The sequence below is a fragment of the Ziziphus jujuba genome, chromosome 8 (genome assembly GCF_031755915.1).
Source record: "Ziziphus jujuba cultivar Dongzao chromosome 8, ASM3175591v1".
In the NCBI taxonomy this organism is placed as follows: Eukaryota; Viridiplantae; Streptophyta; class Magnoliopsida; order Rosales; family Rhamnaceae; genus Ziziphus; species Ziziphus jujuba.
In genome coordinates this window covers 25770931-25786306 of record NC_083386.1, presented here as the reverse complement: position 1 = coordinate 25786306, position 15376 = coordinate 25770931, and the positions used below count along the sequence as shown (strand labels likewise).

The 15376-nt window shown below is 31.7% G+C and overlaps 2 protein-coding genes across 3 annotated transcripts; one reads left to right on the top strand and one right to left on the bottom strand.

The window, feature by feature from the left end:
* Positions 1-112: 112 nt before the first annotated feature.
* LOC107414499 (signal peptide peptidase-like 1) lies at positions 113-3551 on the bottom strand. Its single transcript, XM_016022627.4, has 4 exons — positions 3346-3551; positions 1454-2395; positions 606-806; positions 113-510 (listed from the first exon to the last, which is right to left on the bottom strand). Exons 2-4 carry the CDS (start codon positions 2249-2251, stop codon positions 391-393), a joined length of 1119 nt encoding a protein of 372 aa, XP_015878113.1. The 5' UTR covers positions 2252-2395; positions 3346-3551; the 3' UTR covers positions 113-390.
* Positions 3552-7801: 4250 nt separating this feature from the next.
* LOC107414503 (pectin acetylesterase 9) lies at positions 7802-13214 on the top strand. Of its 2 annotated transcripts, XM_016022642.4 has the most exons (14): positions 7808-8063; positions 8200-8361; positions 8458-8540; positions 9166-9295; positions 10592-10671; positions 10912-10998; positions 11151-11275; positions 11374-11434; positions 11769-11825; positions 11916-11993; positions 12117-12222; positions 12374-12522; positions 12696-12814; positions 12920-13214. In XM_016022642.4, exons 1-13 carry the CDS (start codon positions 8027-8029, stop codon positions 12801-12803), a joined length of 1263 nt encoding a protein of 420 aa, XP_015878128.1. In that variant the 5' UTR covers positions 7808-8026; the 3' UTR covers positions 12804-12814; positions 12920-13214. The 2 variants fall into 2 exon arrangements, with proteins under 2 accessions (XP_024927185.1, XP_015878128.1); XM_025071417.3 differs by lacking the exon at positions 9166-9295 and having other exon boundaries at positions 7802-8063; positions 10932-10998.
* The last annotated feature ends 2162 nt before the right edge of the window (positions 13215-15376 follow it).

Here is a 15376-nt window from a genome sequence, read left to right as displayed (position 1 = left end):
CACTTTTGTTATTTCTGTTTTTAAGAGTAAGATGAAGCTTTACTATATTGGAGTTCTTTTCATTAATCGGTAAAACCTCTCTGGTCTCAAAAGGCTTGCCAAGTCAGTATGCTAACAAGAAATGTATACCTATATTTTATTTCAAATGTATATTTTATAGAAGAAATAAGATGGTTCTTATAAATATAAATATAGCCTTTCCTTCTTTCCATCATTGAGCTGTGTATTTTGAAGAGCAACATGTAAACTCCGATTCAGATAAGCGTAAATTAAACATCATCGACTGCTAATTAACCCATCCAGTCTATCCGGCAGGAATAAGACTTCCAAGTGAATTTACAACTTGTAAATTTTTTGGTTCTGTAAGCTCTACCACAAAAGATAAATGGCTTAAACTTCTATTTGTCGCCCCTTATCGTTGAGGAGGCTCGGCGTTGGTCCATCCCATAACTCTCCTAGCTCCTTCCTTATCCAAGAGACGACGATGATTGGCCCTAGAGTGGAAGGTACCTAAATTCACCAAACAAAGAGGGAAAAAAAAAAAGTTAGAAGAGCTTCAAAATATACAAGATGTGGAGTTTTATCAAGGATCGGGAAAAAACTACCAGATATAGAAGAGCAGGTTGAGGGGCATGAGTCAAAACGCCAGCTGCTAAAGCAGTAACCAGTCCAATGGCATATCCAGGGAGAGCATACCAAATGTATTTATGACCCTTTGAGGAATGTACATCTAAGAGATTTACTGAATCCCGGCTCCTCTGATGATCGAAAAAGAGGACTAAGGCTAGAAGCATGGCTGGAATTGCCTGCAATACGATAAAATCAGAGTAAACTAAAAATTTGTTGAACACTTTCACAAAGAAATACGTAACTAACCGATTCCTGAAATTGACAGGACAGAGAATGCCATAATGGCAGTTTCAAATAAATAAATAAATAAAAATACAACAGAATGACAAAATAAGCATGTTCATAACTTACAGATAGCTTATCCTTATTTACAGTCAAAATAATTAAATAGGAAAGGAGGAAGATAACAAAAGATTTATTTTATTAAAGGCATATATAGTAAAGATATGACAAAGATTTTAGATATTATAAAGATATGAAATAGATTTCTCTAAAACCAAATGACTGATTTATATAGATTAAAACTCAGTCCTGTTTACTTGATGCACTGAATAGCCGCAGTAGCATAGGTTGACCAGTCCATGATGAACTTCATACTTGCAATTCAGAAAGAGAAACATGCCCAAATCATGAAGCATTTTACCAGGTCAAGAGAAGGAAAAACCAATAAAAATTTCTCTACACTTTGAACAGAAAAAATGTAACTAGAATACTACATGCACATGGCATTCATTTCAAATGCTGCTCACTGACATAAGTTACAGTAGCAATGGCTAAAACAGAAAAGTAGAACATGAAGGAGAAAAAGGTAAGGGTGCCAAACCATGTCACCAAGACCAAGCATCATGAAATCCGAAGCACTTCCTCCAGGTATTACTCCACCCAACAAGTTCCTGGGAAAGACAATCTTAACAGGCAACTCCAGCTTTTTTGTTATCATCTGCAACCCAGGAAGGCTCAAACTAGTAGCAACAGTGTGAACAGGATTTGATGCTTGCTGTGTTGCAACTGATACCATGACATTTGCCCCAAAAAATCTCTCAGAGAAGAACACCCAGAATATGTCATATACAAACAAACAAACAAGGAGCATTGCACAGATTTTAATGTTTGGAAGACGCACATGGCTCACAAAGGCAATACAAATAGAGATGCCCAACAAATTGTTTAATATCCAATGCCCAGAAACGAGCCATGCTGCTACTATACCAGAACATAACAATAATAAGAGTCCTTGGATTCGCGTAATGGACTTTGAACAGCACCGCGACACAAATGGGTCAGCCAGCCCATACTGTGCCTTCAAATAGGCTACATAAGGAGATAGGCAGAAGAAAAGGGATGAAACAGAGGCAATGGCTGTGAATGCAGTGAGAAGTTGTGAAACAGAAGAGAATAGGTAAAACATCAAAAGCAAACTGAAAGAACTCATTACAGGAATCATGAGTGCTTGTGACCGATCTAACATAATGGATGCTTCTGATAAATCACGATTTCGCTCCATTTCTTTTCCATAATTTAGAGCACGAAATGCAGATCCATATGTCACACCTACAGCTGTCACAATTAGTGAAATGGGAGCAGGCTCCAGCAAATACAAAAGCTTCCACAAAGGCTCCATGACTATCAAACAAAATTCTTTCTAACTTCTTATCTCAATTTCGTATTCGTAAAAGTAAAATAACATAAAATCACTATCACTAGATTTTTTACCAAAGTTGTACTATTTCTCGAATGAACATTTCACTAGAGAAATCCATCCAACCTGCAAAATGTTCCAGCCAAAAGAATCACGTAAGAGCACAGAAAATACTAAGAGAAAGTATAGCAGTCACTCAAATCAGCTGAAAATATAAGCTAAACGCCTGGACAAACACTAAAAGGTTGTTACTTTGGTTGCAATGAAACTAAATGAAATGATAATTAATCAAAATAAAACGAGAAACTTAATCCCAAAAGAAACAAGTAAGAGCAATTCACTTCATATGTTTGAGCACCCAAGCAGATAAACATGTTAGATTGTATAGACGCAAAGAGAAGCCAGCCGGCCAACTAACATAGTCGTAGACCAACACTACAATTGGTAACTTGGTTACTGAGAAGTCTGACGGATTAAATAATAAATAAAAAATTGAAACTTTTTTATCCTTTTAGGCTAAATTGCAAAACTTGTACCTTGATGCTGTAAAATGAATTGGAAGGATAAGCAGCAAATATATATATATATATATATATAGAAAATTTGTTTCCATTATTCTATTAAAATCTGAAACCTAGTCTTGATGTTAATTTTCCCCTCTTTGCCTAACAAAAACCTGTATTGAAGAAAGCTTAGCCCCAATTCATGGCCTGGTTTTATTTGACTAATTCAGTAATTAGTAGCAATCGAAAAAGTAAATAAATAAATAAATAATTGGAGCTTTATAATTTTCCTTCGTTTTCCACCAAGTTTCTCACCAACAGAACAAAAGTTTAAAAATAAAAATCTCAAATGTTTCATTTGCATACCAAATCATCAAAACCAACAGCAAAAACAAACATTTAGGGCGTACAAGTCAACAAGCAAAGAAAGCAATGTACCATTTACAGACAGACATTAAATCAAACATATTTTATTCATATATAGCTAAAGATCTGAAAAAGCAAAGGCCTTGAACTGGAAAAATTAGGGGATTGCGGAAGTAATTGATTGACGAAGGTCCTGGGAGGACTCACCTTGGACTTGGAATTTGCAAAATCTTTTTCTCTCCTATCAATCAAAGACCCTTTTCCCGGAGCTGTATAGCAAAGAAAAGCAGCAACTTACTTATTTACACTTTCTCCCCAGTATTTCTAACTTTTTCTTATTGTTTCCGTTTGTTTGAAGTTTTTATTCATTTTAGGTCGCTCAACGTCGAAACGAAGGAAGCAGCAAAAAAGTGAACACTCAACAGTCAACAGTGTAACATGGGAAAATTATAGATTTATTATCCCTGTTTTTAAATATATATTCAGAATGACTACAATGAAATAGAAAAAGCTATTCATGAGAATAAAAAAAAAATAGAAAATGAATAATTACTTCATATATTTAGTAATAATTTCGAATTAGATTCATTGTTTAACTTTTATAATTTTTTTTAATTTCAAATATTTAACCATATAACTGTTTATGAAATAAAAACAAAAAGGAAGATAAATAATTATTCCATATGTTTTGTTCTGAACTAATATTGAATTTGATTCAATGTAAACTTTATGTTTTTTTTTCAAATATTTCAAATATGATAAAATTTAATTAGAAGGTAAGTTTTATATCTATTTATATAATTTCATTATATGGAAATCATATAAAACTAAATTTATTAAAATATGGTAATGTCTATCCATTAAAATAAAATAAAAATAACAATTTTAATGTTTTAGGATGAAGACAAATCTATTCATTTACTTGAAATTATGGTAATTTAATTCTACTCACAAATCATAATTTTTTCAAATATGCATTTTTATTTTTATAAAATTATAAAAACGTTATTCCAAATTTTGTTTTTATTCAATGCGATCATTATATGCACAATTCCTTAAAAATGTTAATATGTAATAGTTAAACGTATAAGATAGCTGTCATATGCTGGTCAAAAAAAAAGATAGTCGTTATGTTTTATATCTATTCCACGTTTACCACTAAATATATATATCTATATATATATATATATACGAATGAATACATTACATAAAAAATAAAATTTAAAAGGAACATTTATGTAATTAAAAAAAAAAAAAAAAAAAAAAAGAGGACGTTTGTGTAGTTCCTACTGAAATAATTACAGAAAAATATATCTTAATTAAATATTTAAACCGAATGATGTTAGAGGGTATCAATTAACCAATCTATTAAAATATTTATCAAATTGTAAGTGTCATTATATTATTAGCTGATAATTAATTACATTTAATTTCAAAAGAATTTGAATATCCATAATTAAAATATATTAAAACTTCATTTTTTTTTTTAAACAATATTAAGACTTCAATTGATAAAATAAAAATATATCATATTATCGTATCATTTCAATAAATATTATGGTAAATTAATTTATACCGTTAGTATTACTCATTTAAGTTTAACATTTTTATCCATCTTCCTTATTAAATCTTCATGAATCATTATATTCACAAAAAAAAATATATATATATAATCCTGACTTTAAAATAAATAGAAAAGATATAAAACAACCCTAACAATCTCTTTAATATATTTTTTTAGTATATCAAATAAATATATGTGTATCAAATATCATATATTAATATTTTATTGATTAACATGTTATTATAATTTAGATAGATAAGTAAATTTATAAAAATATAATTAAAAATATAAATCAACTACATATTAACATGAAATGTTAACATGTGTCATTTTATATATATATATATATATATATATATTTTTTCCGTGGAATCTCTTTACTAGTCTAGGTAGGCTTTTAGAATAACAACAATATTAAAAAATCTAGATATAGATTGTGGGTATCGCTCATATTTTGTGTTAAAAACCGCATGTAATCAGATGAAAGCTTCGGTTGTATTCGGGAATACCAGAAGTTCAACCTATGGTCGAAGAAGCAAAAGAAAATTTATTGCCGAAGTGCCACTCAACCGAAGAAAAACAAAAACAACAAAAAGAAAAAAATCTAATGCCTCGGTGCGTACAAGTTCCAATGTGAATTTATTCCTATTAAAAAAAAAAAAAAGTGAGTTTATTCGGCGAAGAAAAACAAGTTCCAACGTGAAATGGTAATTTGGTCATAATTCAATCATGGCCGATTCTACAAAAAAACAAAATGGTCAATGAAAATGAAACAAAATATGAAAAATCTAAAACAAAACAATGGGCTTTTGTTGACATAAATACGCCTGGGTCCAAGAAGTTATTTTGGGCTGCGCCCATATTGACAACCGTGGGTCAAAGTTACACTATTTTTTTTTTTTTAATTTTATTTTATTTTGTTCCGATTACTTGAAAAATTAAGCTTCTGTCAAAAAGTTTAAAATGAGCTTGCTTAAAGGAAGCTCAAATTATCTTTCGATGAATTAAATCATCAATTACTTTTCAAAAATATTTTTATATTCTTTTTATAAAATTACAATATTATCCTAAGAAGTCAAAAGTATTATTTCGATCCAAACACTTTACACATTTTGAATAAAAGCTCTCGCAAGAAGTTGTACCGTGTACATTATGTTCAGCTATCCTCTGATTACTTTCTAAGTAGTTGAATTAAAGCAAAGCTAGCAAGGTAATTTTAAAGTGTGTCTTTCATTATTATTATTAATATAGACTTTTTCCTTGCCCAAAAAAAAAAAAAAAAGTGCATATTCTTTGATAGAGATATGAATAAGATAATCCTTCAAATTTAGTTAGAATTGCATTGTCCTTGGACAATTATGGTATGGGTGGAGGAGGTACCACCATGTTTGGAATCTTTTATCCATACAGATATTGCCTCTATTATAAAATAAAATTTAATTTAACTTTTTTTTTTAAACAGTATTATAATTTGTAATTTGGAAATGAGGAATTATATGACTATCATATTTGTTGATCAAATTTTGATTATTAAATAATATGACAGTTTGTTTTTGGTTTACATATGAATACAATCTTAAATAATATAAATTGAGCACATAAAATGACAGAAGGTTTGGCAAATAAAATTGGTGATCTAATTTGTCAAAAAAAAAAAAAAATGATAACTTTAATATTATTGTCCATAATTATACAATGCAACGAATGTAAAAGGCTAAATGAATATTGATACAAATGGATACTTTGGTTATAAATTTCAAAGGCAACAATACATGTGAAGTATATTTAAGTACATCCACCCTCAAAATTTTTCATAAGCTTCGAGAATAAGAATGTATCGACGGAAAATAGAATAAAAGTACGAGCCAATACTAGCTAGTCTTTTGGATATAATGTAACATGTGAAATAAGTTTGAAAATCTACCCAATTCCCCGCTCAGCAATATGTAAACTAAAGTTTCACATGATTTAACATGGTCGATCATTTTCACCTCCACATGAATACAATAATTTCCTAATGCTTGAAATTTCAAGCATTCACACCTTACAAAATCACCAAACCAGGTCCATAATATGTCCACCATTTATTTTTTCTATTTTTATTTTTAAATTTTTTTTGGAGTGAATATAGAGTAGGTCCACTAGTTAGAACTTGGCCAAACTAAATGTGAATTTATTAATATTCTTAAGGTAGATAAAATAATTAAAATGTCACATATCTAAACTTACAAGATGCAAAAAACACAGGATTTAACAATAACAATTACAGTCTGACAATTCACATGACTTTGCATGTAAATTAATGTGCTCAAAATAATTTGCATCAGATCAGATCCAACATCATAGTCATTAATTATGAGCATTAGGAGATGATATTATTAAAGTATAATTCCCACCCAAAATCAAATCAAATCAATCAATCAAAACTCATACACACTCAAATATTTATGGTACATTTTACGTATATAAATGCTTTAAATTTTGTCAACGTTGGCATTATTAATGCAAATAATTATTATATAGTAGTTGAAATATAACCACACTCTGTTATTTAAAGCATGGTGGGACTGTTATAAGGTAAATCATAAAAGGGAAAAAAGGAAAAAGAAGCTTCAAAAGTATTATAATTCGTCATCTTCTATGTTTCCGCTAACCAAGAGATAAAAGAAAAGGTACTCATTCTCAAAGTCTCTGTTTTACTCTCTCTCTCTCTCTCTCTCTCTCTCTCTCTGTGTTTTTCTTGTGCTTTATATTTTTTTTCAAAGGAGGCGTGGTGGTAGGCCATTGATGTTAACAGAGCTTTTGAAAGCGTTAGTCACGGACAAGTTGGTCATTAAATTCAAGTACTCAAACAGAAACTCCCATAAGTGGTTAAAGTTGGTAACAAACCAAAATGCGTAAACAAAATGCAAAGGAAAAAAAAAAAAAAAAAAAGGGCCAGCAACCAAACAAAACTATATTGGACCTTGATCTAATGGTTTCCAAAACTTGGTTTTGGTGGAAGCGTGGGTCCCACAATCCAATCCGAGTTGATAACTCCGAAGCTGTTTTCTTTTCTTCTTTGTATTTCCTTCCCCATCTAGTGGGGTTATAAGGTTCCTTCCCATCATTCCAATACGACACGCATCTCTCATCTATTTAGCTCGACCAAACTGCCTCTTTTCAGTTCCAGAGAAGCTTTCGCTGCTTTTCTTCTTCTGCTATTTGTGTTCCTCAATTCTCAATCTTCTTCTGCAATTATCTCACTGCCAATTAAAAGTTTCGGTTTTTTAGGATTTTGTTGTTTTTGTTGTTGTTGTTGTTTTTTTTTTTTTTTTTTTTTTAATGGTTTCGCATAGCATTGGTGGAGACTGGAGAACAAGTACGGACGGTGTCGTTTTTTATTGACATTTTCGGGATTCAAATGAGTTCTTTGTTTCTATACGTCCATTGATGTTGTATATAAACTTTCTACGGATCCGAATCGTTTATGTGAACTTTTTGTGAAAAAAAAGCAGAGGAATTTTTTGCGGTTGGTGAAGCGAAAATGGTGACGAATGCTGTTGTTGTGACGGTTATTGTGGCTTTGATAACGTGCGGTTCGTGGAGAGTTAACGCAGATGAAGGAAGGCTATCGGTGAAGATGACTCTGGTTGGGAATGCTTCCGCCATTGGAGCTTGTAAGTTTCTCTGCGAAGAAGAAAGAGATAATAAATTTAATCTTCTTCTTTTTTTCTCATTTTTTTAAAAAAATATTTTGCGGTGAATAATTGTAGTTTGCTTGGATGGGAGTTTACCTGCATATCATTTGCACAGAGGATTTGGAGCGGGAGCCAGAAACTGGCTTTTACAGTTCGAGGTAAAATCTTTTATTATTCCATAACTTTATTAAAAAAAAAAAGAAGAAAAAAAGAAAAAAGACAAAAGGCCTGTAAGAAAACAAAAAGCACTTTTTTGTTAGCGAATCATCTAATGCCACGTGATCAATTAATCTAACTGGGGCATAATAGTGTCGTGTGGACGACCATTGACTGGTTTTTGATATTTGGGATTGGATTTCATTGGGCTGTTTTACAAAATATAAATACGACGTCGTGTCCTTTGTCTTGCCTTTCTGTGTAATGTGCGTGACTGTGTTGCCCAAGAGACTGCGCAGCTCGTATTGTAGTGTGCGGCGTCTGGGGCAGCTTATTTGCCGATGGGTGGTATATGAATCAGGAATCGACCTTTATTATTATTATTATTATGAAAAAGTGGAAATCAAATTCCTTTTCTGTCTCTTTAAGCGGCGCAGTCATTGTATTTATACCACAAAAACGGTTTTTGGTCCGCTTTATTTAGGCCAAAAATTATTAGTTCATTTGGGTCTGCTGAAATCGCGTTGGGTAAACTACGGAATAAAGGGCATTGAGTTTGGTGGGTGTTTGGGTCCAATTTTAGGTGTTCATGATGATAATTTTGAAGTGGTGGTGGTGGTGGTACAGGGAGGTGGGTGGTGCAATGATATTAAATCATGCGCGGAGCGAGCCAATACACGCAGAGGATCGACACGTTACATGAGCAAGTGGGAGGTTTTCTCTGGAATTCTATCCAACAATGCCTCTCTTAATCCAGGTACGTTTCAAAATAAGCATAAATGCTAAAAGCAATTAAGACACACCACCCCGAACTGTTTAATTAGTCTACATATATTATAATAATAAAGACACATATTACTACCCATTTGATGCGGTTGTTTTAATTTAATTGTCATTCATTATTGTATTGCAAAAAAACACAAAAAACGCGTAACCAAAACAAAAAAATAAAAAATAAAAAATAAAAAAAAAATGGAGAAAATTTTAGACACGCCTACTATTCTTTGCCTGCTTAAGAAAGACCCCTTGCCTTTCTAGATTGCTCAGCGTCGTCTATGGTGGCCCAATTTGAATCTCTAAGAGAATGGTAAAGTGGTATCCATTGCTCTTTTTTTTTTTTTTTTTTTTTCCTTCCCCATGTAGCAATGTCTTCCACCGTCCAATTTCTGTGTCTTTAAACAAAAAGGGGGGTAAATCTGGGAATCTTGGTGAAGTCCAATTACAGATAGACGTACTATGTTCCTCCACATTCTATGTTGTCACTTTCACGTGACTAATTGATGACAGCTATTATATATGTTTCACTTCTAGCTTCTGACACTTTGACCTTCCGGCTACTCACTCAACCTCACAATACGGCAAATAAGCTCAATAATCTTGTCAGTTTTTGTTTTCTTTTTTGACTATTTAGGAACATTACAAATATAACCATGTCTGTCCTATTGTTTTAAATCATGTGTGGGGTCCCCATGTTCATTGGTTTGACAGACAGCAACTTATGTTCTTTGAAGTTTCCATTTAAACTCGAAGTCCCTGTTTGCATCCTCATTTAAGTTTCCATCAATAATTGCGAATGTTTATTTATAGTTTATAGAAGAAAATGAGTTTTTGAAGAGGTACTGGATATTATCAAATTTATTAATATATTCACAAATTTACAATTTTTCACTCTAAGATTATTAGTTCAAAAAAATTGACACACAATACTGTTTTGGTAATTTGAATGTGTTTTTCTTTCTTTCTTTTTTTTTTTTTTTTTTTTTTTTTTTTTAGCTATGCCATGCAATTTTTTAGTACATGGCTAAATCCGAACTCAGAATTCATAAAACAAATAACAATTGTGTATCCAATACATTTTCAAATCAAAACACAGATATGCACACAAACTCCTCCTGATGAAATGAGTGAAACTGTATCATAAACAGTGTCCTCCTTGTTGAAATGAACTTAAAACCATTGACTACAAAATCATCAATTAGTTTTGCTATTTGTATATTGTAACTCAAAATTACGTTTTTATTTCCCTAACTCTAATGTTCTCATTGTGAACCAGATTTTTATAATTGGAACCGCGTCAAGCTTAGGTATTGTGATGGAGCCTCATTTGCAGGGGATTCTATGTTTTACAATGGGGTAATCCTCTCAAACAAAAGCTTACCAATTTCCTTTCCAATGCATACCATTTGATCATGCATGGTAGCTCTTTTTGCTTAAATGGTATTTTTCATTCTTAATTTATCAAATCGGTCCAAATCGCCAAGTTTAGCCACGTTCTACAATATATCATTCTGTTGATGTTGTTTGATTTTATGTGATAAAAACATGCTGGTGTAGTGTGCATTATTTGATTTCTCTCTGTAAAATGAACGACAGACAACATTGCTCTATTTCAGAGGACAAAAAATTTGGGAAGCAATTATTCAAGACCTCCTACCTAAAGGTTTGGGGCAGGCACGTAAGGTAAATTTCCACGGCTTATACGTATATATTTTTGTGTTCATATTCCATGATCTATGTTTTTGTGATTTATATAATCCCCAGTGTCTTTGCACAGTATTTTAATTTTACGAGGCAATGGATGTTTTTAACAATTTATTCTATCTCTTCTTTAGGCTTTGCTGTCAGGTTGCTCTGCTGGGGGATTATCATCATTTTTGCATTGTGACAGCTTCAAGACGTATTTACCAACAAATGCCAGTGTCAAATGCTTGAGTGATGCAGGGTTTTTTCTTGACGAGTAGGTTCTTAATTTCTACTAAAGGTTAATATGCACTTACTTTTGCATCTCATTTTCCCTTTCAATCTTACGGATTTTATTTCGTTTTGTTCTTATAGGAGAGATATAAGCTTGAACCACACAATGAGATTTTTCTATAAAGGTCTAGTTTCTTTACAGGTACCCCTTTTGTTTGATAACATTTTCAGCAACTCTCTTTAGAGCATCCACCCCCGAGAACTTCATAGCATACTTTTCAAAGCACATTGAGTGTATTTTAAAAACTTTAATTAACTTTTTGACCTACAAACTTAAACACCATCAAATGCTTCTAAGTTCTCAGAGGAAAAACGAACTGTGCTAAACCAAAGGAAATCAACATAAAAATGAAGAGATATTGCATTAATGAAATTATATTACATTTTTTTGTTTTCTGCTTTTCCTTTTTTTTTTTTTTTTCCCCCTTCCTTCTCTGTGTGTGTATTTGAATGTTCTTAGAATGTCTTCATGACAGGAAGTAGAGAAGAATCTCAATAAGAACTGCACAAGTTCCCTTTATTTTCCCGAACTGGTATTATTTCAATCAATGGCACTTTTGGATCCTTTGCCTCATCGTTCATGTCTTTGTCTCATCATTCTAACGTCTATCTCGTTGGTGCAGTGCATTTTCCCGCAGTACACATTGAAATACATTACGACACCATTTTTCATTTTGAACTCAGCGTATGACGTATTCCAAGTATGCACATATATTTTCCCATGCTAGCTTTTTATTCATCCAAGTTTTACCCAACAATAACATCCATTTTGAAATTGAAACATGTGGTGAGTAGCCAATAAAACTTCTAATATTTGTTAACAGTTCCATCATGCATTGGTGCCACCATCGGCTGATCCACGTGGAGTTTGGAGCCGTTGCAAACAGGACCCTTCAAAATGTAGACCTAACCAGATAAATATATTGCAAGGTGCTTTGACATTCAAAATTTTCTTACTTCTAGCCTCATGAATTTCTTTGACCAAAACATAAGATTTGTTGAATTATCAGAAATTGGGTTTGTTTCTTAATTTGCTAGATTGTTTCGACTCGTTTCCTCGATGTGAAATTTCTATTTACAGGTTTAAGGCGGGATATGCTTCTTGCTTTGGGATCATTCTTCAATTCCTCAACAAGAGGGGGAATGTTCATAAATTCGTGCTTTGCTCATTGCCAAAGTGAGACACAGAATACATGGTTTGGGGTTGACTCCCCAAGAATACACAATAAGGTACAAAATAAGTTTCATAATATATATATAGAGATATATATATGGCTCACATTGTTTATTAGTACTGTTCTATTGTTGATGAATTGCATCTTCTGTTTTGGGTTGGAAATTGAAAGTTCTTGTGAAGTTTTGCTGAGGTTAATTTGTAGCTTATATGGTTGTGTTTTGACCAGACCATTGCAGAAACAGTTGGTGATTGGTACTTTAGCAGGAGGCTAACTAATAAGGAGATTGACTGTGCATATCCCTGTGGTACTAATTGTCATAATCTAATACAATAAAATCTGATCAGGTATATCGGAATATCATCATGAATTTAATTATGTTTGGATGTCAATGTCATTTTGCTTCTTTTTTTTTTCTTGGTCTGAGACCCAGTATCATATACGTATTGCAGGTCTTACACAAACTTCCAATAGATTGCTTAGGTGCTGCAGAGTTTGCTATTTTTTTTTCATTGAAGCTTCTCTAATTCTCGAAGAGAAGCAAGGCTTGTTTGGCAGCTTTTCAACCAAAAAGAAACGGGAAGGCCAGGAAGAAAAATACATAGACTTTGATAAATAGAGTGGATTTCACAGAGGATTTTTTTTTTTTTCTTTTTTCAAAGAAAAAAACAACAAACAGAGATTACGATTGTATTCAATTTGATTCGATTAATTGATTAATGAATAAATGCATTGAGGTTCATCGTCTCTCTAATGTTGTTCTTTATTATATATGCTTTCCAAAATGGAAAAAAAAAAAAAAATTTGAAAGTTGGTTTAGCTTTTTCTTTTTTTGATAAAATGAAAGTTGCTTTAGCTGCTTTATTATTGTAGTGAACAAATTATCACGTTGGAATCTGACATTTCCGGTTCTAGCTCGGGACATTTCGATTGGGTCTTCTGTTGGTGGACAATAGTAGTAAAGAGCAGAGAGCCACAATTTTTCTAATAATAATAGATAATCAACATGTTTGCATATGTTTTCTTTTTCTAAATTAATAAGTAGTGTTCATTTAATCCGACAAAAGCCCATTAAATATGTCAGTTCGTGTTTGAACCTACCAATACGATAACTTGGCAGAAAAGTGCAAGAATAAGATGATGACGTATACATATATAATCAAGACCCAAGGCCACAACCAGTCATTAATATCACCCTCCAACACACTTATGTGTATATATGTGTATATATATATATATATATATTTATATATGTACCCTTAATTCGCATATTAATAATTTCATATTACTCTCTTCGGCATTAATTTTACTATGCAGTTTACTTCAATCGGTTTCACTAAAATATGAGGTTTACTAATTACGGACGATTGGTTCTATTTAAGGTAAGCAGGCGGGGGAGAATATATATGTTGAAAATTATGAAAGCAAAAGGCGCTGTATGTGGAAGACCAATTCTTGTTTGTCTGCTTATGCATTGCTATGTAAATTATTTCTTTTTTTATATGTATGTTTTGGCTGTAAAAATCCTGAATCAGCATTTACAATCGAATGTTGATAGTGCCCCCAAATTTTAGCAATCAATTTGCTTTATGATGTAAGACTGTAAGTTACTTTTTAGTTTTTTTGGCTTGTTATAACAAGAATTATTGCTATAGTCAATCATTGTTTTCTATTCCAATAATGATCTTAATGGTTATAAAAAATTCTATTGATGTATTGTAATAGCCAGAAACATAAAAAGAATCGACATATTAACCAAGAGAATAAAAAACTTAATTGTCTATTTGCTTCGAAGGTAATTTAGAGATTAAAATGCAAAATAAATTGTTGCTAGGAGTAATTTAAAATTGTATTAAATATATTTTTTCTCAAACTTTTTATTAACGATATTATACATTTCTCACATTACCAAAAAAAAGATATTATATATTTCTCAATTTTGTTGGGCTTGTATCAACTAAATATCACACATACCTATAAAATTTAGATTTATTTTAAAATGTTAATTATACACACATATCAAATTTCGATTTTTTTTTTTGGTAAAAAAAAAATTTAGATTTATTCGAAGTGTTCTTTTTTCTTTGAATTAAATGTTACTTAAATAATTGTGTTTAGGTGTTTGAAAGTTTTTACTTGAATTAGTGATAGCAAACACATTCAGAAGAAAAGAAGTTTGTAAATATATTTTTATTCTAACTGAAAAGCTAAATTTTTTATTTTTGGGAGAAAATAGCCAAGGTTGTTCGTTTCATTATTTGTTCTTTACAAATAATATGTATATCATAATATTATTAGATAGTAGTTAAAATAAATTATTTACTTTAAACAATAATTACCAGTAATTATTGAAAAAAATCAAAAAACTTAATTATAGAACTCATAACAACATCAAAGACGTTAGACAGTGGCATTAGCCAATAACAAAGAAACACAAAGGAGGCTGTATTAAAGTATAAATTGGTTATGAAACACCACAAAATATTTGGGTGTTGTTTTAACTTTTGAATTCTCTCATGGTATTAGCTCTGTACATTGTTGTCAGTCTTTCTGAAGGGAAAGGATTAAACAAGCCTCTCTGCAACAAGGATGGAGGCTGACTGGAACATCCTGGCCGCCTGAAGTTCAGACATCATTCCGATGATGAAAAGGTCTTGAAGTTCTTCCTCATATTTTCTAACCTGGCGAATCCACTTTGTTTGCTTTCGAAGCTAGGTTCGTTTGTACGACTTCCAAATTCTTAACAGGATTTCCAAAACAACCATAATGACCATCATTTTTTCATGCAAGGATGACACTCATATTTCAAGTGGATTTTCCAAGAAAGGTCATTGACAGTGTGCAACTCCAAAGGCATTTTATTAGCAAAAGGAAACAAGATTAAAAAAAAGTGCGCTTGTGTGTGGAGA